At 38.8% G+C, this 24,652-nt stretch overlaps 1 protein-coding gene across 4 annotated transcripts in view; it reads left to right on the top strand.

Annotated features, from left to right (window-relative positions):
* The window catches only part of hecw1 (HECT, C2 and WW domain containing E3 ubiquitin protein ligase 1), a 74,476-nt gene extending 50,769 nt beyond the window's left edge, over window positions 1-23,707 (top strand). For 3 of the 4 annotated variants that reach the window (XM_020712461.2, XM_020712462.2, XM_020712463.2), the window contains 18 exons: window positions 1,297-1,450; window positions 2,361-2,446; window positions 4,482-4,588; window positions 4,748-4,933; window positions 6,000-6,134; window positions 6,252-6,366; window positions 7,759-7,855; window positions 8,620-8,703; window positions 8,800-8,906; window positions 13,221-13,335; window positions 13,415-13,528; window positions 14,009-14,161; window positions 18,113-18,211; window positions 18,312-18,441; window positions 18,815-18,961; window positions 19,069-19,183; window positions 20,169-20,367; window positions 21,774-23,707. In XM_020712461.2, the coding sequence (XP_020568120.1) occupies window positions 1,297-1,450; window positions 2,361-2,446; window positions 4,482-4,588; window positions 4,748-4,933; window positions 6,000-6,134; window positions 6,252-6,366; window positions 7,759-7,855; window positions 8,620-8,703; window positions 8,800-8,906; window positions 13,221-13,335; window positions 13,415-13,528; window positions 14,009-14,161; window positions 18,113-18,211; window positions 18,312-18,441; window positions 18,815-18,961; window positions 19,069-19,183; window positions 20,169-20,367; window positions 21,774-21,885 (2,255 nt within the window). In that variant the 3' untranslated portion in view covers window positions 21,886-23,707. Of the gene's footprint in view, window positions 1-1,296; window positions 1,451-2,360; window positions 2,447-4,481; window positions 4,589-4,747; window positions 4,934-5,999; window positions 6,135-6,251; window positions 6,367-7,758; window positions 7,856-8,619; window positions 8,704-8,799; window positions 8,907-13,220; window positions 13,336-13,414; window positions 13,529-14,008; window positions 14,162-18,112; window positions 18,216-18,311; window positions 18,442-18,814; window positions 18,962-19,068; window positions 19,184-20,168; window positions 20,368-21,773 lie in introns of those variants that run through there. The other variant, XM_020712464.2, reaches the window with a different exon arrangement.
* The last annotated feature ends 945 nt before the right edge of the window (window positions 23,708-24,652 follow it).

The raw sequence follows: 24,652 nt of genomic DNA on the forward strand, positions 1-24,652 counted from the left end.
TGTGTGGGTTTTCTCCGGCTTCCTCCCACGATCCAAAAACATCCTTTATAGGTTTATTGGGACTCATAATTGCCCCTAGATGTGCATGTGTGAGTGTGTGTCCCTGTGACCGGGGTGTGTCCGGGGGTGGGGGACAGTCACTCAACAGTAGCTGGGATGGCCCCCCGTGACCCTGAAAAAAGTTCAGCGAGTTCTGAAGATAGATATTTTAAAGCAGGGGTCCCCAAACTTTGTACAGCGAGGGCCACTTGATGTTTCCATTCTCTGATCGGGTGCTAGGGTCAGTTTAAAACAGAAAAAGTGTGACAGTCGCTGGGGTGCCTAAATAAATGTAAACTAAACCGCACATAACCAAATAATAATAACCCAATCTGATATAAAATACTTATCTCTGGGTTCTTCACCGAAAAAAATATATATATTATAATAATCAGCAAATATATTCTTTATGAATTCAAATGAATTCAGACTCTTTATGAAATCAGTAAAGATCAAATAACCCTATCTGGGTTATTTACATAAAAAGTCATGAAATATATAGTAACAGTATTTTAGATTTTAGAAAATCAATAATAACCAAATACATCTCTGTGGGTTGTTCACAGAAAAAAAGCTTCTGTTGTCCGTGCACAATCTTAGGTAAATCTTCAACTTCAGTTGTAAGAGCAGAATCTCCTAAATGACTCATATGAGCAGTCACTTAAAGTTTTAGTTCTATTTCCTTATTATCCAGTTTTGGAGGTTTCCAGGAGGCTAGCCTAGTAGACACCACTGTTTGTTCTCTGTGATCAACTTCCTAGGTTAAATACCCTGCATTCTGAATCAATGCTTCACTTACCTAACTTTTTAGTCATTTTTGTGTTTTAATGGGGGGTGTGGGGTCTTGTTCAAGTTCTATGACTGGGGCAAAGTGAGGTTGCAGTAGCAACATTTTTAGCTTGTCTTACATTTCAATTCAAATGAGATTGGATTAGATTAGAGTAGATAACTTTATTTATCCCACAACGGGGAAACCTTTATGGGAAAGCTTTATTGACGTGAGGAAACAAAACCAGGGATTCTGTTTTCCAATCTTCCATGAGTCTCTATTCACATGGCCAGCCTAAAAAAACAATAATGCAGGAAAAAAAGAGGATATCCCTCCAGTATTGCTCCTCGGGCCAGGTTATGCCCGTGGGCCGTAGTTTGGGGACCCCTGTTTATAAGGAAAAAAAAAAAAAAATGAAACCTACTACTTCATTACCAGAGAGTTTTCCTGTCCTCCTTCTCAAATTCTCGTCTACTCTGTTAATTCAGATTGGGAAGCTCGTATTGACAGCCATGGCAGAGTTTTCTACGTGGACCACGTCAACCGGACAACAACCTGGCAGAGGCCAAGCCAGGGCAGCAAATGTAACCAAGGCATCCCTCGCTCCAGTTCTACACAGCAGATGGAGCAGCTCAACCGCAGGTCAGACTCAATAACTCTGGTTCTCTACAGACACGTGAGGCACAAAGCACCTTGTCACTTTTTATATATCCCAGTGTAGATTACCTGATAAAAAATGTTGAAGCTTTATCATCATTTTGTTATCAGGTTTATAATGGTTTTTATCTTCAGAAGACACTGAATTTATAATTAATCGTTGCAAAACACTCATACTAATTAGATTTTAATTTCGTGAAATCGCTGACTTCATATCTGCCGTTTAAGTAAAAATAACAAAAAGGAGTGAGCATGGTGTCCGAATTGCTTTTAAAATTCAGGGCACGAATTAGTGTCGCACTATATAGTTTTTTTGGTGGCTACGGATTAGGGTGGGAATTCGGACACAACCTATGTGTATTCAGTTGTTCTATTAAAAGATGGCCACTTACTGATTCATGACAATATTACTATTATCAGAAAACAAAGTAATAGAAATAATTAAAAGCAACCCAACAAAGAGTAGAGGAAAAACTGTATGTTCATTCCTTGCTTCAAAATTCAAGGACATAGTTAAAAATAAATTACAACTGGTATAAATTTGACTTAAGGCATGACATTTGAAATGTTTGAATGTTTATTTAATGCAGTTTTACTCTTGTTCAGAATAAGATAAATGTCAAAGAGAGTACATTAGTTTATATTCACCGTGAATTTTCATTTATTTTTTTGTTCTCCAATGTTTTTTAACTAAGAAAATACAACGATAAGACAAATGGAGGATCGTAGACATCCTAAAGTGAGGTTAGGCTGACATCTGGTGTCCAGACCAGGTAGCAATAGCCCCACATTTGTCAAAAGGCAGAAGGCTTGTTCAGGAGTACAACCATCTACACAGAAACATTTAAGTGACAACAGTTCAAACAGTTGAGTGAAGCTGTGCTTCCTGCTGCAGGTACCAGAACATCCAGAGGACCATGGCCACAGAAGAGGACGGTGGCAGTCGGAGTTCAGACGGGGACTCTGACTCCCCACAGACAGGTACAGCACTGAATCCTCCCACCCTATAGTCTCCCTCTGATCCGTTTGGTTCCACTAAATTTCAAACCTGAAGGCTTATTACGTTTTTATTTCATTCTCCTGCTACCTGCAGTTCTGCCAGGTGATGCAATGTTTTGCAAATCAGAATAGTTGAAAGTGAACCTCACTTCAGCAGCAGACGTGGCGAAGAGAAGCTGTTCGTCAGCCGCTTATTGACTTTCTTTGGTTTGTCAGTGCGACACCTTAAATCCTATGTAAATCCGTTTATCATCCTTGCTTGATTTTAGGATTAAGTAAAACAGCCTCAGTTTTACTTTGTTTATGTTTAAAGGTCCATTAGTATGTATTTCTTGACACATACTTCCAGTGTGGGTCCATAAACCCACTTGCTTTCAGTGATTTTTTATGTATGATTATGCAGTTTTTAGCTAAAAAAAGGTTTTGTTAAGACACATTTTCTGCAGAGCTGCAGGAGCTCATTCAAAATTTGCTTTTGGGTTCTTGGTGCAAAAGTGAGCCTAGCTAATTTCCCAGAATGCCACTGTCTCCCAGGAGCGACAAGTGTCTCACAAGCTCACTAAACTAGTGTTAGCTTAACAAAAACAAAAATTGGCAAGCAATATAGGAGCTATCCAGCTGAACAGTTTAGATGAAAAAATGAAAATGTGTATGGATCTGTTTGTCTGCGAGTGGAGGATTTAGAATTGGTGCGGAAAAAGTGAGACTTGCTCCTGATCCAACGTGATTTGAATAAAGAAATACTCTGAAACACAGTTTTAATCTTTAAATTCTTTTATGCATGTCCTCCATTATAAGAAAAATGCTACAAGAACATGTTAAAAACACCATTTACACTTAAATCTTATCCAGAGGAGAGACATTTCCTAAAAGTGGAAAAAAACTGAACTTTGGCTGGTCCAGAGGGTGAAAACTTGGTAAAACAAAGGATAACGAATAATGGATGTAATTTTCTTGAAAGAGTAAAGGGATTTGTTTTGTAATAATGAACACTTGGAGCTCAATGTATATGGCTGCCAGTGCCGATATCTAAATGCACGAGTCAGGAAATTATATCATCATTGATATGAAAGTGGAAATTGGCAGAATTGGAATTTAAATAAATCGAGCTAAGATACACACAATATTTGTAGGATTTTTTCGTCTTCAATATTTTTTTGCCGGTGTCTATTATTGCCATTGAAGCCATTTAAAATTGTAAAAATGGTAACAAAAGCCCCTTGGAAGCCGATTATTTGGATTTTCTTTTCTGCAGAAACTCTGTGAAATACTGCTGGAGTATTGGCTGAACACATTCCTGATTGTACTTTGAAAGGTCATAGAGTCAAATAGATGTTTTGTAATGACACAACAGCAGCATCTGTGATTAGACTTACAGTAAATCATGGTCAAAGCTGATGCAATCAGAATCAAATTAGCATTCAACACATGACATGCTTTTCTTTTTAAAGAACTCAGCTACAAAACAAGACAAATAATTAAAAAGAAAAATCTCAAAGTAACATTTAAATGATAAATTGTTGTCTGAGGATTTCACATCCATGTAAGTGGAGACCAGAGGGACCTTTCATGGTTTGGAAGCAAATACAAAAGAATAAAAAAAAGTCTAAAAATGAGCAAAAAATAAGAAAAAAATAAGCAGAAAACAGAGCTAATATTATGAACATCCACTAAAAAAACAATCTGTTGTATAGGAAACTATGATAAGACACAACGCTAGTTTAAAAGCAACACTCTATGAAAAATTACTCTTAGTTGATCCCTTTTTTTTAGTTTAACATAATTTACAAAGTGTTTTCACTTAATGCCTCAGTCACAACTTTCGGAACGGGTTAGGGTTATCAAAATCATAGAACGCTGACGGTCCATAGAGTGGAAATTAATTACATTTGAATTAATGAAGTTTTTGCATTGCGTTTCAATTAATTCTAGTTTTTTTCTATGTGCACGCTGCGACAGGTCAAACAGTTCTACAATACGCAAATGTGACTGACTGATCATCATTCTGTTTTTCCAGGTCCCCCCTCCCCTGTCAATCAACAGAAAATCACTCATCTCCTCCAATCCCCTGCTGTCAAATTCGTCACACATCCAGAGTTCTTCACCGTGTTGCACAGCAACTATGTAAGTGCTGCTCATCTTCATCAAGACTAACACTCTCCTTAAAGATCCCAGTATTTATCTTGAGTCTAAATCACTTCATAAGTGTTGCAGACTCAGAGTCCCATGACAGGGAGGTTATCTTCTTTCACAAATATTGTTGAATGGTCTGATCCTCCTCAGGCAGCGTACCGCATGTTCACCAGCAGCAGCTGTGTGAAGCACATGATCCTGAAGGTGCGTCGGGACGCCAGGAACTTTGAGCGCTACCAGCATAACCGGGATTTGGTGGTTTTCATCAACAAGTTTGCAGACACACAACTGGAGCTGCCCAGAGGCTGGGAGATCAAGACTGACCCACAGGGGAAGGTAGGACAGCTCCCTAACAATGACCAAAAAACAAAACACACAAAAAATAACTAAATCAGGGTATACAAATCTCATTAAAAAGTTGTTCCAATAGCTTACATACATAAATGGCCCCTTTTGTCCTCTTGCATTTTCTAAAGTCATCGGTTTAGTGTCATCCACATCTTTTCTAAACAGTATCACAAGTAGAATCTAACTTCTCACTTTTTTGCTTGCTGTCTTTTAATTGCTCAAAGGTGGAACCTACTGCCTTTTCATGCACAGAAGCACGGACAGGCATGATGAGACGTAAACACACAGAAAGATGAGAGCATTTCAATCTGTGGTTCTGCAGCTTCAGGTGAAACTGATCTGCTCCCTGATTGGTTGGATTGTTTCAAGGATTAAAATAAAGGAAATGGTAAAACACAGATATATCAAAAAACAATTTCAGATAATAATTCATACATTAATTAGAAAATAAAGAAAAATAAAAAAAGATGAAAGATGATTTGACACAATTGTCGTAAGAAAAATTGTCTCAATAATCCATATTTGGAGGAAAACTGGTTTTGTCTGTAAATAGCAGCTTTATATTTCTTTGAAGTTAAAGGTTCTTTTTCATTTTCTGCCCCGACTCTTTTCTCCCCAAAGAAACTTTCCAAATGTGCTTATGTTTTCGGTTTTTTATTACCTTTTTAGCTTTAAGCTACGAACTTTGCGATCCGAGCAGCTTCTTAAAGTCATGTGACGCATCAAAACAGACCAATGTGGTAAACAGAATCAGGTAATTTTTCAAAACAAAACTTAAGTCAGCATCAGAAAAAACAACAACATGGAAATAATCAAAGTTAGCGCATGCATTTGTTTTCTGTCAGTGGGGTTGGGAACCACTTATCTAAAAAATGTAGACAGATTAACAAAGGGTTTTGGTGCTTGGTAAAGAATAGCTTCAAAATCTTCCATAACTTATGTGGATTTTTATAAAGAGCTGTAATATCAGTCAAGAGGTTACATTTTCCCAATTGGTTCCTATTTGCTTTGATGTTTCAGATCAGTTGAAATAATCTGTCTGCACGTCTCTCAGTCTTTTTTTGTAGATCACAACAGTCGAGCCACAACTTTCATCGACCCGCGGATCCCTCTCCAGAACGGTCGATTACCGGGTCACCTCGCTCACAAGCAGCACCTCCAGAGGCTGCGCAGCTACAGCGCTGGAGAGGTATGGTACAAAATGACTGCATGTATTTAACTGGACAATCAGAGAGGACTTACACCATCCTCCTTTAGTGAATGAAGTTAACTGGTGAATTTTTGTGTTTCTGGTGACCCTCGTCAGGCTTCTGAGGTGTCCCGGAGTCGCGGGGCCTCTCTGATGGTCCGGCCTGGAAACAGCCTGGTAGCAGCGATACGAAGCCAACACCAGCCAGACTCCCAGCAGCTGAGCGCTCCATGTGAGACATGTCACCACCCTCACTGTTGGTTTGAAGGCAGAGGAAGTCTGGCGAAATGTGCAAATAAAAAGACTTTAGAGCTATATATCTCTCTCTCTCTCAAATTTATTCCAGACTTATGGTCCAATCAGTAAAAAGAAGTACACAGACCCACCACATTTAAAAAGAATTACACAGTGTCGAGAATACACGAGCTGAGGTACAGTGTATAGTTACAATTAATAAAAAGTAAAAAAAAAAATACTTAATAAAAAACTAAATTAATTAACAAGGATAAGAATAAATACCAAGATAAAAAGATTACATATACATACCACACTATAAAACCTTAATTACAAAGACAAGTAAAAAGACAGTCCCTCCAGTGTTTCCATAGATTTGACCGGAAACGTATTGCACTAAATCTAATATATAAAACAAAATTCATTCATTCATCATCTTCCGTTTGTCCCTTTCGAGGTCACGGGGCTGCCGGAGCCTATCCCGGCCACTTATGGGCAAAATTAATACAGTAAAATAACATTCCCATTTGCACTATCCTAATCATTCAGGTTCCACTGGTGACTTATTACGCTAATGAGCTTATGTAGTCTGACTATACAAAGCCATACTGGATCTAGTCATGTTTTTGTCTGTTAAAAAAAAGTCAGATCAGAGCTGCCCAACCCTGATCCTCAAGATCTACCATGTTTTCCCGCCTTGCCAGCTGACTCAGGTGTTTCTCCATTCTGGACTAACTGAACACACCTGATCCAGGTGATCAGCAGCAGGTAAGGCAGGGAGAGCTGGACAGCAGGAGGTTTGGTAGATCTCCAGGGCCGAGGTCGGACAACTCTGCTCAAGATAATTTCCCTAAAAATGTCTGACATTCAAGATTCAAAAAGGTGTGTGTTTAAAAAAAAGATTGTATTTAGAAGGTTTATAATATTTAAATGTGTAAAACATGCCCAGACCATCGTTCTTCCACTGCCATGCCTTGCAATTGGTGTGTTGGATGTTACTTACTGCTATCCTGTGTGTGTTCTACATAAGCCTAAAGGTTGTTTTTACAATCAGACATGTGACTTTTAAAATTGATGCAATTTCTCTAATTATAATGTTTCTGCTGGTAGACTTTTAGTGACTTTAAGGGCAAAATCAAACTTTTTTTTTTTAAAGTTGTGTTTTTATTTTCGGATTGTGGCTCACTGCCTTCCATTATACTTTCTGAAGAAGCAAACACTTCAGCTTTAGGGTTTTTTTTTAATTGATAAATCCCAGCTGATAAGTATTTGCAAACATTTATGCATTTTTTTTAATGTGATGTTGTATTCACTTTTCACATTTTTCTTTGAGAATTGTTTTCTTTTTCATCATTTTTCTCTTTTGTTGTTGTTGTTTCTTTGCCTTCAGCTTACAACGACAAGATAGTTGCGTTCCTACGGCAACCCAACATCTTCGACATGTTGCAGGAGCGACAGCCCAGTCTGAGCAGAAACCACGCTCTCAGGTAGAACCTTCTCTGAAGTGGATTTACGTGCCATCATTTCAAAGGAAACCATGATGTGCAAAAAAATGTTACATGTGATGCAAATACACCTTTGTTTTACCGGGTCAAAGATGTGACTCTTTTGATTATGTCCCAGAAATGTGTATTAGTGTTTTCATGTTTAGTTAGGCTGCATTAAGCTATGTTTGAACTAATACTGTTGTGGTTTTGTCTTACCTGTGATATTTTATTTACCTTTTATTTTTGTTTAAAAGGTTTTAGAATTATATTCAACTTTGCTCAACAATAATTCTAATAATGGCCTAAAACCACAAAACAAAGTGAATGTAGAAAGATTAACACTGTATTAAATAAAAGAATCAGACCTTTTTATTTTACTTCATTTAAAAGATTCCACAATAAAAGTTGTGTGTGAATCTTAAGAAATTAAAAAGAAATAAGTCATAAGGAATCTTTTTAATAGCAAAATCATCTTAGTTTGATTCTTAATTAAGAACTCTTGGTAGGATCTTGTTTTGTTTGCTTATTTAAAGGAAATCTGCCAATAGAGTAAGAATTTTGCACCTACAGTATTTCTAATGGGCCTGTTTTTGCAGAGTGAAGGACGAGTAGCAACTAAAGACAAAAAAATGAAAAGTTACTTTAACCCAAATATATGACTCAAGAACAAATTCGAAATCTTCCATAAAAATATCTTAATACAAAAATCTCAATGTTAGGTTAAATTAAACTGAAGGATCTATTTTTTGTTGATGTTTTTCTAGAGAGAAGATCCATTACATCCGGACAGAAGGGGCTCAGGGGGTGGAGAAGCTTTCGTGTGATGCAGACCTGGTCATCCTGTTAAGGTTCACTAACTCCAGCCGTCCTGAACTGCACCGTCATAGATTTGTCCTCATAGTCAGAAAAAAAACAGACCGATCCTTCTGATCCCCTCTTTGCAGTTTATTTGAGGAGGAGATCATGTCCTACGTCCCTCCTCACCCCATCCATCCCGGCTTCAGCTTCTCGCCACGCTGCTCACCCGCCTCCTCACCCCAGAATTCTCCCGGTAGGTTCTGGATTTGATTGTTTATTTCTTAAGATATATGCTAGCACAGCATTTGGTTACCATGTTTATGCTAAGTTTGTACTTTCAGCAAAATAATTGTAAGAATTGCTCTATAATTTTACTTTGCACTTTGATGTTTTTCCATGGAACTACCCATTTAGACCCTTGATTTGCATTTGTTTCAAAGATCATACCTAAAACTAAATTTGAGTTAAAAGTAAAAGAACAGGTATGGGTCTGAAAAAAAAAAACAGACCCCTTATGTGTTTTTGGGTCACAAATTAGACAAATGACTTAAAAATGGCTTGTAGTCTGGAATATACGGTACTTTCATGTTTATTTATAAAAGTTTTTTTTACATGAAATTTTAAGTACCGTAATTTCCGGACTACAAGCCACTACTTTTTTCCTGCGCTTACAGCCTTGCGGCTTATTCAGTGACGCGGCTAATTATGGATTTAATTGGCGGCCGTCATATACGTACTTTCGAACTCAGTGAATAGTTTGAATTCTCTAACACCAAGCACGAGGCATTTATATTCAAGACACCTCTAAGCAGCCAAACAGCATGGACTTGACTTCAGGTCTTAGACACTTCAGTCATGGTTCAACAAAACGAAACACGCATGCCCGGCCGCATCCCAGAATCCTTTGGGGCCATTAGACCCAACGTGCACGTGATCGCCGCTACATTATGATGAAGCTTTCAAGTTAAAAGCAATCGTTAAAAGCAGCGTAAAAAAGTCCACCGTCACCAACAGGTTTGGAAAAGCCGGTTTGCTGCGTGACGGAGATAACAGCGCATGGAGTGAATTTACACTCCATTTACGGTTTCTAAGGAAACCGTAAAAGCGGAATTTTGCTTTGAAAAACTCACAGCCTCCGTGTGAGCTGGAGACATCTTCTCCTGCTGATTGAGCTGCGGGGCCGATGGCAGTCTGAAGGCTCCCACACGTAACAACGCACCCGCCCCTCATACACAAAACGTACAGTATTAAGTCCGATTGCTTTGCACAGAAACGATTTGCTCCATCCACCGGCGCAATGGGGGCGAAGCGCTCCTCCTTGAAGCAGCCCTGGCCAGAGGTGTCGGAGTAGATAGGAAGGGGAGACAAGGAGCGCGCGGGGCGGGAGCGGAGCGCAGAGGCTTCTGAATTCTGACGCACGCGCCGCGCTGAGGCGCGCGCTTTTCAGTCGCCGCTGCTTTATTTTACCGTTGTGTTTTCTAACCAGTCCTGTTACTCCCATAACGCTGCTGCGACACAAGCGGAAGGAGAGCTTTTCCCGTTCACCCCTCCATGCACTGCTGCTACTTGCTAATTCTTAAACACGTACAACAGAATGGCGAGCCGGGCGTTGGCCCCGCCTTTAGCCCCTAAGACTCATGGGAAATGTGGAATCGCGGATGTAAATTTCCTCATTATAACTGAGGGATGTAATGTTGATTATATGGTTACTGTTTGTAATTTTATGTTAGATACCTAGATTGTCAATAAGTAAAAAAAAAATGAAATAAAAACACCATAACTGAGGGACTTGTGAACAGAATATAGGTCCATGCTGTTTGACAGATGTCGATACACTCAAGTACGTGACCCAGAGGCAAAACTGGCACCACCCACAATGTGCTAATAAATTGCACTCACTCTGGGATGCTGAGCGTGATCTGTCAGGATGACAATATCGGCTAACACATGCGCGGCTTGTACTCTGACGCGGCTCATGTATGTATAAAAGCAGTCAAACACGTGAATATGGGTGGGTGCGGCTTGTAATCGGGTGCGCTTTGTAGTCCGGAATTTACGGTAGTTTGTTTGGTAGTTTTTAAAAACTACCAATTCCAAGAATTTCTTAAGTCAAATATTGATTACTTGCGCATTTTTCCATGCATTTTTTGACTTTATCTGATACATGTTCAGCAAAATTGAGATGAAAAGGTTTTCAAAACTTTGCTGAAGAGTTTTCTTTGCTCTTTTTTTGCATTCTATCAAATCACCACAACATCTATTCTATGGATTTCATGGAAAGAGGGTGTTACAAATCTTTGTCAAGCTCAATATTTACAGTGAGAACTGGTCCGAGTGAGTCTGATATAATCCATAGCAAATGGCTTACTGCAAGCTCCAGTGAAATTAAGTTAATCCTTTTTTTTTGCTATATGGATGGCACCAAGTTGGAGCCAGATGATTGATCTGACTCGGTCTGTGTCGTTGTTTCTATGGCAACCACTTTTACCAATCAGGAGTGAGCTCGTTTTAGGTCCACACCCCTACCACTGGGATGGGGAGAATCTGTCAATCAAATGTTTTGAACGTACGAAGCAAGGCCACATACTTTTCATGAGGCGTCTGTTTGACCGTGGTGCAGCGGTAGGGCGGTCAACCCATGATCGTAAGATTACAGGTTCGATTCCCGCCTTGCACGCTCATGAGTCGAAGTGTCCTTGGGCAAGACACTGAACCCCACCTTGCCTCTGGTGGTAGGCAGGCGCCTGTGTTTGGCAGCGGAGCTGCCACCAGTGTGTGAATGTGTGTGTGACTGGGTGAATGGGTCTGTGACTGTAAAGCGCTTTGTCCTTGTAGGAAGAAATGCGCTATATAAGTATACGCCATTTACCATTTACCATAACTTTAAAATGTTACAATAAAAAAATAAAAAAAAGTTGGGATTAGCGTGGCCATGTTAAAAAGATGTATCAGAGCAAGAATGATAATTCTGACCAATAGAATGACTGTGTAATAGCTGTTGATTTCTCAGTAGAAGTCTGAGGGATTTTGGCTTCTTGGAACCAGAGGGTACTTCCTGTTTTTAAAGCCAGGGGGAAGGGGTCACTTTTCAATAATATTTACTAATTTTTTCCAACCTTTTTGTTTATATTGTCTGCTCTTCATGATGGTTAATAGATCAGATTAACAACGTAATCTAAATATTTAATTTGGAGGTGATTCATCAGACTCAGAAATTTAATATTTCCATCCAGTTTCATCCTCTGACTTCCTTTTTTAATTTAGAGTTTTATTTACATCTTCAATGAGCTCACATATATTACTTTTATGACTTTTCCTATTTTTTGTTCTAATTTGAACTACTTGTTTTTGTTGGGTAAGAAAGGGGCTTCTGGGAAATAAACTCTTTTCTCCAACAGTGTTTTGACCTAGTTGGACCAGACACCTGCCCCTGCAGTGTGTGTCCCGTTTTGTAGGTAGCAACTGCTTCTATACACACAACAGGAATGAAAAGATCCTCCATCTGATGATGGCGCTCACATAAAACCCACATCACTGTTTGACAAAGCGTGCCGTGTTCGGCTGCTCTGTTGACTCCTCAGTGAACTCCAGCGGGCCACAAGTGTGCGCTGGGGGTGTACATGATGGTTACAGGAGCTTTTAATGAAGGAAAGTGGGTCACAGCAGGATGCTTCGTTGGTAATTACATCTTGTTTATCTGCTGCGTGAATTCTCGTCTTTGGGGAAGGTTGACCCGGAAATCCACATAAAAAAACAGGACTGCCTGTGGAAAAAACGGCATCAGCAAACCATGCTGTGATCCTAATGGAGAAAACGGCAAAAACTGAAAAAACCCAACAACGTGTTTCAGTGTCCTCTGTTTCCTCTATCCAGTTAAAAAAAAAAAGAGTTTTCGCTTGTGGTGAGAACTAAACAAAATCCTGACCAAAAGATTAAATCAAACTGGATCAATGTTTTTCTACACAACATTAAAGACGCTCTCTAATTCATTTAAATAATTCATCTCCTAAACCTGTTTTGTCCCTTTCGGGTCACAGGGCTGCTGGAGCCTATCCCAGGGACTCGTGGGCGAAAACAGGGGACATCCTGGACAGGTTACCAGTTTGTCGCAGGGCAATCCACTCTAATTAAAACCTTTATGGGTTTTTAACAATAGTGTGACACTAAGACTTTGTTATGGGTTAATTCTGTTAAGAAATACAAAGTCACACTATGATAACGTCACATGAGTGATTGGCGCGCGCTGCTTGCAGGGACACAGAGAGCTTTGTTAGACGTGTTTTCAGCAAAGTCCAGTTGGCTCTTTGTTTTATGTTTAAGAACATGACAGTATTCAAAGATTAAAATGAGATTAATGCGATTCAAATAAAATAAAACGCCAATTTGTCTATAACTAATTGAATAATGAATAGAATAGAAATAATAAGAATAGTGAATAATTTGACACTCAGTTTTTATAAGGCTTCAAAATATCCCATACTCGCTAACTGTCATCGATTATTCCAACAACTACCAGTAGAGGCGCTGCAGCCTCCCAGCTTCATCCAACTGCAATGTGTGTTGTCAGGTCTGCAGAGGGCTAGAGCTCCCGCTCCATACCGCAGAGACTTCGAGGCCAAACTGAGGAACTTTTACAGGAAATTAGAAGCGAAAGGTTACGGCCAAGGACCGGGCAAGATAAAGTAAGACTGAGTTGTAATCTTTGCCTCACCACAAAACTGAGGGCAATTGTATGAGGAGCTTTTTATGCTCTGATTGCAGGCTGCTAATCAGGAGAGAGCATCTGCTAGAAGGAACCTTCAATCAGGTGATGGCGTATTCCCGCAAAGAGCTGCAGAGAAACAAGCTCTACGTCACCTTCCTGGGAGAGGAGGGGTAACATTGACACATCTCTTTAAAAACGTTCTTGTTATGAAGATACAGTTTTAGCACAGAACCTCTGAATGTATGCTTCTAGTATTCTCACTGATGGTGTACATGCAGCAAATTCTGCACACAAAGTTGTGGACTTTTGATGTTAAGTGACTTTTAAAGATTACGGCACAGAATTTCAGGAAGACTGACGAGTTTGATCATATTATTCTAGTTTTTTATTAGATTTGAATCCTTTGCTTGGTGCATATATTGTGTATTTGTTGTGCTTTTACTGGTACATTCTCATTTGCAGAGATCTTTGTTTGAAAAGTTGCATTAAATGTAACATTTTGTAAATCAAAAAGTCATACTTTAATGTTTTATTTCTTTAATTTGTAAGCCTTCTATGGACTATAAAAGTATAGATTCTCAGTTGTGTCTAAAGTTTCAAGATTGACTGTATATCCTCAGTAGTTTGTTGTTCTTTTCTTGTCTTTTCAGTTTGGATTACAGTGGTCCTTCCAGAGAGTTCTTCTTCTTTCTGTCTCAGGAATTGTTTAATCCGTACTACGGCCTGTTTGAATACTCTGCAAACGACACGTACACAGTCCAGATCAGTCCGATGTCTGCGTTTGTGGAGAACCACCTGGAGTGGTAGGTTATGAGTCAAACAGCTTTACCCATTTTCTATTTGTCTTTTTACTCCATAACCTGAGAGTTTTGGCTGAACACAGACACCATGCAAAATGGGAATAAAGCCCTGGGAATTCTGAGGATTTACTATGTCGGAACAGAAAAGCCCAGAATCCTCAGCCTGTACACCACACTGACATCATAACAGAGGAGGAACATTCATATGTAAAAAAAATGCATAGTAAAAAAGAAAAAGAAAATTAGTCACATTTTTTCCATGCGATACTGATAACCAATATTTCTCCTGCCAAAGTTTAGATTTCCTTTCTTTTCTTTATTAGTAAGGTACAACAAGAACGAGTATCACTTTAAAACTTTCATATGAATTTATTTGTAAGCATTCAGTCCATTATTTGAATATTGGACATAACTGTAAACCATAAGCTCCCCATTGCCAGGGAACTTGGCATAGTCATAGTCAATTACTGACTATGACTGTAAACATAAACTTCCCAATCTATTAGGAACAAGTATGCATTTTAAAAATAAAGTGTTTGTGAAAACAGTCAGAAGAATATCTGTAGATTTTTTTGAATATTGGACCATTACCTAAAAAATCGAGTTACACAAATGACTTAATAATAATGTACCGATACTGGCACCGATTCAATTCCATTCAATTTTATTTGTATAGCCCAAATTCACAACAACAGTCGTCTTGATGGGCTTCATATAGGTAATTGAAAATGTTAAACATAAAATCAAAAGGATCATGAATACATAGAATTCATAGATACACCGATGTATCGCCCATCCCGTCTCTGGAGTATAAGTCACACTTTTGGGGGAAAAGTCCAGTGCTTCTGAACAAATCCGCCAAGCGCAGTGTAATGTTGCTTTTACACCAAACCCAGTAACGTGTGAAATTCACGTCTGCTGTCTCTTTTGATGCCCATCAAATATGATGCTCATTGCATGTACGAAAACGTGTTCATAAACTAGACACACCCCCATTGCTTGTAGGGGAAGCTACTGTCAAGTTTTTAGCCTCATTGCGACATGGAAGCATTAACTATATATCTAATTTACAATGTATGGAAGACACAAACAACGTTGAGGGATCAGATTTTTTTATATTGAAGAGTTTTACAAAACCACTGTCTGGAATGTCTGGGTTCATAAGATCGTTCAGTCTTTATTTTTAATCTTCTCTACTGCATCTGAATTGTGGTACCTTCATCTCTGTGGCCCAGTTTGATGACTTGCTGTCCCACACTAGTCAGAGGAAGGAAAAACAAGAATAATAATGATACAAAGAAGAAAACTATCATAAAGTTCAGGAGGAGAATGACCAGGGGCCTGTTTCAGAAAGGAGGTTAAGTGTAAACTCTGAGTGCGTTAACCCTGAAATCAGGGAAACCCTGGGTTTTCCGTTTCAGAATGGGAGGTTTGTTAAACCAGAGAAAGCAGAGTAAGTCAAACCCGTTTCTGAAAGAGAGGTAACTTATACTCGGAGTCAGTGTCCATGGTTACTTACGCTGTGAACCTAACCTGGGGCCTGTTTCAGAAAGGAGGTTCAACCAATCAATTCAGCAGGTTTTATTCTCTAAACTCAAGGTTTCTGCCGGTCCCCTCCCCTTTTTAAAGACGAAGCGGTATTTTTCGCTTTGACCTTCATTGCCCAAATTTCCGTCACACAGAGACGGTCTAAGTGACAAGAATGGCTTGTCCTTTTTTGGAGGACCCAATAGACGAGGAGGCTGCATTAATTCGTAGAGAATTACATTTACGTCGTGCGAGGATTTTGAGACCTAGACTCGATTTTTGGTCATTTCCCCATATGTTTTTGTTTGAGCGTTACCGTTTTTCGTTGCAGTCAATTACATGTATACAATGAAAACAACATTAGATATGTATTGCTATGTAAATGTTTCATATGTCAAATATTGTCAACAAAGCCTACATCCATGACATGCTCAAATTTGACCTGATTGAATTATGTTTTTATACTTAATTTTTAGCTGCTGCCATGTTCTTTTAATTCCTGCAGGATTGCATCTACATGAAAATGAAATCAGGGACATTGAATTAGATTAATGTAACAATTACTTTTTGGAAACACAATTTGCTAGCACTGCTTACTTTCTTAATCCCATATAAACTTATACCACTTGATCAATACAAGGGTAGACAAAAGTTCACTTTTAAAAACACAATTGAATGTATTAATATTAAACAGACCAACGTTTGCAAGAGGGGAAGGTTAACAAAAAAGTCCTCTAAACATTACCGACGTTAAATGCATTTTTCCCCCAGATTGGTTCTGTACACTATGCAGCATTTCATGCAATTACACCAGGAATAACACTTCAAAAGTACACCTAAATATCCCCATTTTAAAAAGTTATTACAGCCAATATTTTATAACAATGATTTAAATGCAAACTTACGCATTAACTTGAGCAGCTATGTTTTCCCACGCTAACTGTCTCTGTTTTGCAGATGCAGCGGTGTTGCTTTTCTTCCGGAATATGTTCTCATATTCACTGTAACTCTGCAGCAGCACGTCAAGTTCAGCTGGCGAAAAATATGCAGACCTCTTTTTTTCACAGTTGCCATGGTGACTCGTAATATCTGCGCTCCATTGATAATGGCTTCTTATAGTCGCGGTGCACAAACTTACCTCCGAATCAGTCCACTCAGAGTTGATTAACCTAACTCCGATCAGCTGCTCTGAAACAGAAAACTCAGAGTTGTTAATCTCTCGATGGACCAACTCAGAGTTCAGGTTTAACCTCAGAGTTGGTTGAACCTCCTTTCTGAAACAGGCCCCAGATTCTCCTTCATGTTTGTTTTAGACGGAGCTTCTTCTGCGTTGCTATCAGTAGCAAATACTGACACCTACAGTGTCCTCTAGCTGTTGTTAGCGGGAAACAACTGCCAAAGGGTAACAAGCTGTCAGTGGGAAAATAACAAATTATATGACCTTATTTATGTTTTAAATACATACAGACAAATAAGTCACTCCTGTGTATAAGTTGCACCCCTGGCCAAACCATGAATAGAAACGCGACTGATACTGTGAAAACTACTGTGTTAATAGGGAAACCGTCAGTGCTATGGAAGGTGGATGAGGATGGATATTAGGCAATTTTCCTCTTGTTACAAACATTTTAAGAGGATTAGAAAAGGTTTTGACCAAATATATTTTAATAATCTTGTGAAAGAAGCAAAATCTTCTGTTCTTCTGAAATTCCAGACTCTACAAAAGATGCCAAATGCTCCCAAAATTTTACTGTTTGTTCCGCTTTTGCTGAAAACAAACACCATGCAGTTTTCTCTCTTTCTTTCTTTTCTATATCCTAACCTTTAGCTGAATGTCCACCAGGCTGCGCTGTTGCATTAGTGAGATATTATCCATTATTGTTCAGTCCACTCACTTTGGAGGAAGTAACGTGTCATTTTAAACAAGAAAAAGAATTTCCTTTTAGATTATGTTTGTATATTTTAAATAATCCTCCCTGTTTAGACACAGCTTTAACTCTTTAGAAACCACCCTAAAAGTTACCATTGTTTCTGTATTGTTTCACTTAATCATATCTTTTAAACATATTTTACATTTCAGATGTATTTTATTCAGGCATTTATTGCAATGTCATTCTCCCCTTTGATCAAATTGTACTGATATTTATAGCTAAATAAAAAATGATATGCCTTACTCAGAATTTTAACATTCTGCATTTGTTCAGGTTTGCTGTGAGTTTTGTTATTCTTATTTGGGAAAGTGTTGTGAACTTTGGTCAACTAGTGTTAAGATGGATGAAGTGGTGAAATGTTTCAAGATCCCATGAGTCAACTTCAAACATCACCTCTATGAACATGTATGCCCTATTGTTTGAGTTGATTGTAAAGAGTAGACGTGTAAACACTTAAAAAAATAGTATGTAAACTTTTGAACGTTTGTGTTTCCAGGTTTCGGTTCAGTGGTCGTATTCTGGGCCTGGCTCTGATCCATCAGTACCTGCTGGATGCATTTTTCACCAGACCCTTCTACAAGGCGCTGCTCCGGCTGTAGGTGCACGTCCACACCCAAACGTTTCACTTCTGTTTGTAATGCTTGTTCAGGATTGTGGAGCTGGGAGTTGCATGTGTCAACTTTGTCGTCCTTCAGACCAACAGACCTGTCAGATCTGGAGTACCTGGATGAGGAGTTCCATCAGTCGCTTCAGTGGATGAAGGACAATGACATCACAGACATCCTGGAGCTCACTTTCACAGTGAATGAGGAGGTTTTTGGCCAGGTCAGCACATATTAAAAAAGATCCAGGATGTCATAGATCCACAGACAAATGTAAAGTTTTTTTGTTTGTTTTTTTGTCTTCAAAAGATGTGTCATTGTTTTTTTTTAAGATCATGTGACTCCAAAACAATTTTAATTTTGTTTTCCTGTGTTCAAACCTCATAAACATCAAAATGAATCAGTCTCAGTTTTTAGTAAAGAGCTGTGTGAGAAAACATCAGTTGAATTTAACCAAACCTTGTTTTTAACTTAACACTTAAGAGTTTAAGTTCTGAACCACAGAACACCCCTACTTCTCGAAGTTCGACTTTGATATAATAGTATTCCTGGGCTTCTGGGATTTAACATTTCACTTTGTTGTGTTGTGTTTCCAGGTGACCGAGCGGGAGCTGAAATCTGGAGGCTCCAACCTGCAAGTGACGGAGAAAAACAAGAAGGACTACATAGAGCGAATGGCCAAATGGAGGGTGGAGAGGGGAGTGGTCCAACAGACTGAGGCGCTGGTTCGAGGCTTTTATGAGGTGAGTTCCGATTCCCTGATAGGACGGCAACTCTGAAGAGTTTTGCCTGCTTCTGTCGTAAAAAGAAGAGGATCTCTGCATGATTTTATCGTTTCTGTTGGCCTCAGGTGGTGGACTCCAGGCTTGTATCTGTTTTTGATGCGCGGGAGCTGGAGCTGGTCATTGCTGGGACAGTGGAGATAGACTTGAATGACTGGAGGAGCAACACGGAGTACAGAGGAGGTGTGTCTTACCAGGCATGAATGCCGCACGCACTGGGTGTGCATGTGATATGGAATTCCCCCGTAGGATGTCCACACAAACTACGGTCTATCTGTCCCATTTTGTAATTACTAAATGCCAGGCTGGACGCACGGAGCGTGGTCTTATCACTTGAACAGCACGAACGGGGTTTCTGTACAGTGTGGTTTCGGGTGTTGACAAAATGAAAAATCCATGCCTGCATCTCAACTACTTTCCTTGGTCCATCGTCATTACGTTGCAAGTCCGTTTCACAAATGTCATTTCGTTTATTTTGTCTCTGATGCGTCTCTAATCCCCCCCCCCCCCCCCCCCCGACTCCCAGATGAGGCGTTTGTCCTGCCACCTCTGTGTCAAGTAGTTCCTCCCGTTCTCTTCCCTTATCCAAAACTCAAGCAAATCAGGCCCCATGCCTTCTCTTTCCTCTCTAAGTTCTTGGAAGATGAAGGCTTTGTGTCATGAGTGACGTCATGTTTTTGTACTTCCAAAATTACACTTGAAGGTGGCGTCCACGGTGTTGACGTCCGTTATCGCGTGGGCATGTCACCCTAAATATTCAACGCAATTCTATGAATTTTTTTTTAAAGTACATTTTTATTTTGAACCCCTGACCCTTTTCTTTTTTCTCCTGGTGTTTTTTGCTACATTGAAGTGTCAACGGAATGAATTAAAACTCCTGTGTAAAACTTGTGTTGCGTTGTGGAGAGACAAATGTCAGACGTAGATATGACAAAAGTGGTGTTAACATTCCCATTGATTGATAATTGCTCTGTTATTTCGAAGATGCACCACAGACAGGCCAGTGTATATTAGCCTTAAGGCTTCACCCGTTAAATCTTCACATCTGTACATCTTCAGAGTTCAGAAAAACACATTTATGAACTAGTTAAGATCATAAACATGATTGTGCGACACATGCAACACTGTTTCTATTTTTGATCATCACGCCACACGCTCTGATTTTCAGGTTACCATGACGGCCACATAGTGATGCGATGGTTCTGGGCAGCTGTGGAGAGGTTCAACAACGAGCAACGCCTCCGCCTGCTGCAGTTTGTCACAGGGACCTCCAGCGTTCCCTACGAAGGCTTTGCTGCCCTCCGTGGATCCAACGGCCTACGGCGCTTCTGCATCGAGAAATGGGGCAAAGTCACCGCATTACCTAGGTATCTAACCTACAACTGTTGCATCTCTTTGTTTTCTTTTTGCATCCTGTGTTCTTTTTAATATTGTACACAGAATGGCCTATCATGGTTTTTAAGTGGAAACACAAACCGAAGGAGCACCCAGCCTCAGATCCCTCCATCTGCAATAAGAGTTTGTAAAAAATGGAAATTTTTAGTGAAGTCACATGCTGACATACTGTATATTTAAATTGCTGTACTTCACTTATGAGAGTATTTGTGGGGCCTGTAGTTGATTACATCGGTCTGTAAGATCATCCTTCCCCCTTCTACACAAAACTATCATGGGTTCAGCACACGTGATCTATAATGTGTAGTTTTCTGTGTAAAATCTTAGTCGACACAGAAAACTGTGAAAGCTTAATTTTATTTCCGTTTCAATTTGTAAAATTGTGGCGCAGTAGGACATCAAAACACTACTAGAAAAGTGGTTTTATCAAAGTTTTGACTTTAAACTTTGTTTCTTTGTTGTAGCTGTACAAAAACAAGCAGGAAGAGATGCTTTGTATCACTAAACATCATGACGTGTAGAACATACCGCTTTCCTTTTCTGCAGGGCGAGGTCGGTGTAGGCTCTGTAACCGTTACCATGGCAACAGGTGTATAAAATAGTCAGCTTTTTTGAATAACAACTTAAACTTAAAACTATAACGAGCTTAAAGTGGTAAGAATCGATTTAATGCTTTTTTTTCTTAAGTGAACATGGTATAAGTGGAACAATTATGCCCCTTCAAGGTGTCCACTATCAGAAATAATGGACTTCCAGGAAGCCACGGTGCAATGCTATCAGCCATCCGGGTACCACATGACTTTATGATAATGATCACCTCATCAGGCTTTATCCCTTACTTATTAGATAATAGATGGCGTTATGGAACGATCAGATTGTCCTCCATGTTGGTTTTGGGACCCCCCCCCCCGCTGATCGCTTCATCAACACGCCATGTGCCAAAGCTGCGTCCCTGATTAGTTGACACAACAAGTTTTCTTTGCCAAAGTTCAGGTTTTTTAACTCTTGACCCTTTCGCGACAACACCAAAAGCGTGCTGCTGCCAGGCTGACGCGCTGCTGCCAGGCTGACGCGCTGTCCTTTCATAAAAACATAGGATACAATCTTTAACTGATGGACTTAAAAAAAAGCATTAATAATACAAGTAAAAGAAATCAACCCTGGTTTGGTATGATAATAGGATTTAAACTAACCAACTCAAAGACTTTGAATGAATACATAGAAAACATTGAGTATGGAAACTTAACCTTTCCACATATACTGATGTGAATGAACCGTATTAGAGTCCGTATTCAGATTGATTAATAATTTCATTTTTAACTGCGTCAAAAGTCAACTCTTTTGTCTCACCTTGTTTGTGTCATCATTTCCTTTTCAGGGCTCACACCTGTTTCAACCGCCTCGACCTGCCTCCATACCCGTCATACACCATTCTGTATGACAAACTGTTGATCGCTGTGGAGGAAACAAGTACATTTGGCCTGGAGTGAGGAGGACTGATCAAATGCAGCAACCAACATTGTGCTCTTCTTCTGGCTTGGTCAAAAGGCCGGAGAAAAGTGGCCTCTTTTTGGCTGAGGACGTTGTAAAGACTTGTTACCTGTCCAGAACAAAGTATGATGGTGTGGATTTATGTACGTCACTGTCAAGTGTTCGTCTTTCACAGAAACACAAGGGGCTCAGGAGAGTACCCACACTCAAGCCATTCAGCAGGACTACAGTTATTTTTATATCATTATTTACAAGTGTGGCATGTGAAACGCTTCACTGGCTCAAAATGGAGAAGAAGAAAAATGTATATATTTACTCCACGTGTAATCAAAGAAAGTATGCAAAGAGATTTGGGATCATATTTTGCATGAACCAAATTGCATCATCCTTTCAATGGTGAAAATACTTCGTAATGGTGATAAAAAAGCATTTTAAAAACAAAAAGTTGGGAAAAAGCAGGGGAAGTCAAATATTATTAATAATATGTTTTAGTGCTGGAAAATGAACAAAAATGTATATGTAATCCACAAATGAAATTACTAATTTATAAATCAGATTTATAAAAGGTCAAATGGTATAATTATTGCTCAAAAAAAAAATATTATTATACAGTACAAAAAAAATGACATATCTAAAATGCAAAAATACATATTTGAAAGTCTTCTGTCCTTCAGGTTTAAAGGAGAAAAGTATTGATTTTTTTAGATACCAATACAAGCAACATTAAAAAGTGCTTTGACATATCCTTACCAAATGTTTTATTCAATTTACATCTCTATTAGAGTTCATGACGTCTAATGAATACATCTTTAGGTGGTCTGTCTGACGGTTTATATCACTGCGTCAAAGGAACAATCAAGAATCCATTTTTAAAAGGGTGTTTTACAAACATTTGCTGCATCTCAAAAAAGAAAAGAAAGAAATGTAGTTGAACTTCAAAAGTGCAAACAAATTATTGAAAAAAATGAAACCTGTTAGCTTCTGGATTTGATTGCATTGATGGGTTTCAAACAAACACATCAAAAAAAAAAAATTTAGAACCTTCTTTTCATTTTGTAAACAAAATGAAAAGCAACCTAGAACACACTACTGTCAAATGATTTAGTGCCCTATCCAAATTTTAGATGCATAAAAACACCTGACATTCAGACTGCTTTGACCATCATCCATTTGATTTCAGTAAAATAATATATCATTCTTTAATATAAAGACTGCTGTGCGACTAGTCCAGATGTGAGCTACTAAATATTTCTCAGTCAGTTGACAGTGCCCAGAAATGTTGGCCAATTCCAAGCTTCCAACTTTGTGGGAACAGTTGGACCTTCCTGCTCCAACATGAATCCATACAACCACAGAAAGAAGGTCCACAAATACAAGGATGAGTTTTTTTTGTGGAAAAATTTAACCAGCCAGAGCAGAACCCAAGAAGATTCAAACATTCTGTGAACACACTTCTAAATCCTTCGGAAAGTGAAGACTAGATGCTGTTATTGCTGTTGAAACAAACCAAAATAACTGTAAAGTCTATGGATTACCAATAAGCTTTGAATTTAGTTTTAATGCAACTTGCAATCTAGCGTAGAGCTCTGAGAAACTGGTGAAGGAGCTTGGTTATCTCCAGTTAGATCAGTCATTCATTCATGTTCTGTTGTCATATTTTACATTTAGGACACAAATTCAAACCAAATAACATTAAATCATGCTTTTTAAGGATTGTTTCTGTACAACCTCAAAACAGTAAAACGTTATGTACCATCCAAATACTTTATACAACATATACAATAAAGTTGAAGGCAAAAGAATTGTCTTTTTCATATTAAATAAAGGATGTAATTATGGAATTTATCATTTATTTGCATTTCCTGGGCAACCATGGATCCATATGTAACAAAAACCTTATATCTGTTGGTCTACAGTTAAAAAAAGGAAAAGAACCCAAGCTATACCAACTAAACTAAAAAGAAAAGAAAAAAAGGAAACATAGTGTTCAAATATACTTTGTAAACCATTAATTATCAAGAATATATGTTAATTGTTGCCTAAAACTTGTTCAAATGATTGACAGTTGGCTCTATTAAATCTCAACTTTACTCACTGCAGTTGAAGTCAAGTCTTCCAGCACACATTTTCTCACAATCTACATCCAGGCATCCTTCCCTCTCCTTTGTGCAGGCTTGTATACATGCCACCTTTAGACATCTGAAAATTTACATTTGCTGCTAAATAAAATGGAAATTTTAAGGAAATTATAAAAAAATAAGACCATCTACCTTAAATTTCCGTGACTGAGACATCAACCAGTGGATAAACCACAGAAAAATATCCAAATGTCAAAACCTTTCCTCTACCATGTTTCCCGGTTCCTTTTGTTCAGCAGCAGCATTCCCAGCTCTTCACGTGAATCTCCATTTCTGTACGGAATTTGTACCTCAGACATTTACTGCATCAAGTGTGGCCTACAGGGTTGATATTTTCTGAGCTTTGTATGCAGAAAATCCATATTTCCAAGGGGTTTGGATCATTGCAGCCCAGCAGTTATTGGAGCTTAAGGTTAATAAGAGTTATCATTTTAAGTGAGACATCTTAACTGTAAGGAGCATTGTTAAAATATAACATATCGACAGTAGTTTAGGCAAAGTCTTGGCTTTGATGATTTAACCCTTTACCATGGAGATGTTGCCGGCGGCATCTAAACAACAAGCTCTTTGACAAAATCGTGAATCTTCAACCATTTATGAATAAAAGCCACTTTTCTAAGTGACAGAA

The sequence above is a fragment of the Oryzias latipes genome, chromosome 20, assembly GCF_002234675.1.
Source record: "Oryzias latipes chromosome 20, ASM223467v1".
NCBI classification, from domain to species: Eukaryota; Metazoa; Chordata; class Actinopteri; order Beloniformes; family Adrianichthyidae; genus Oryzias; species Oryzias latipes.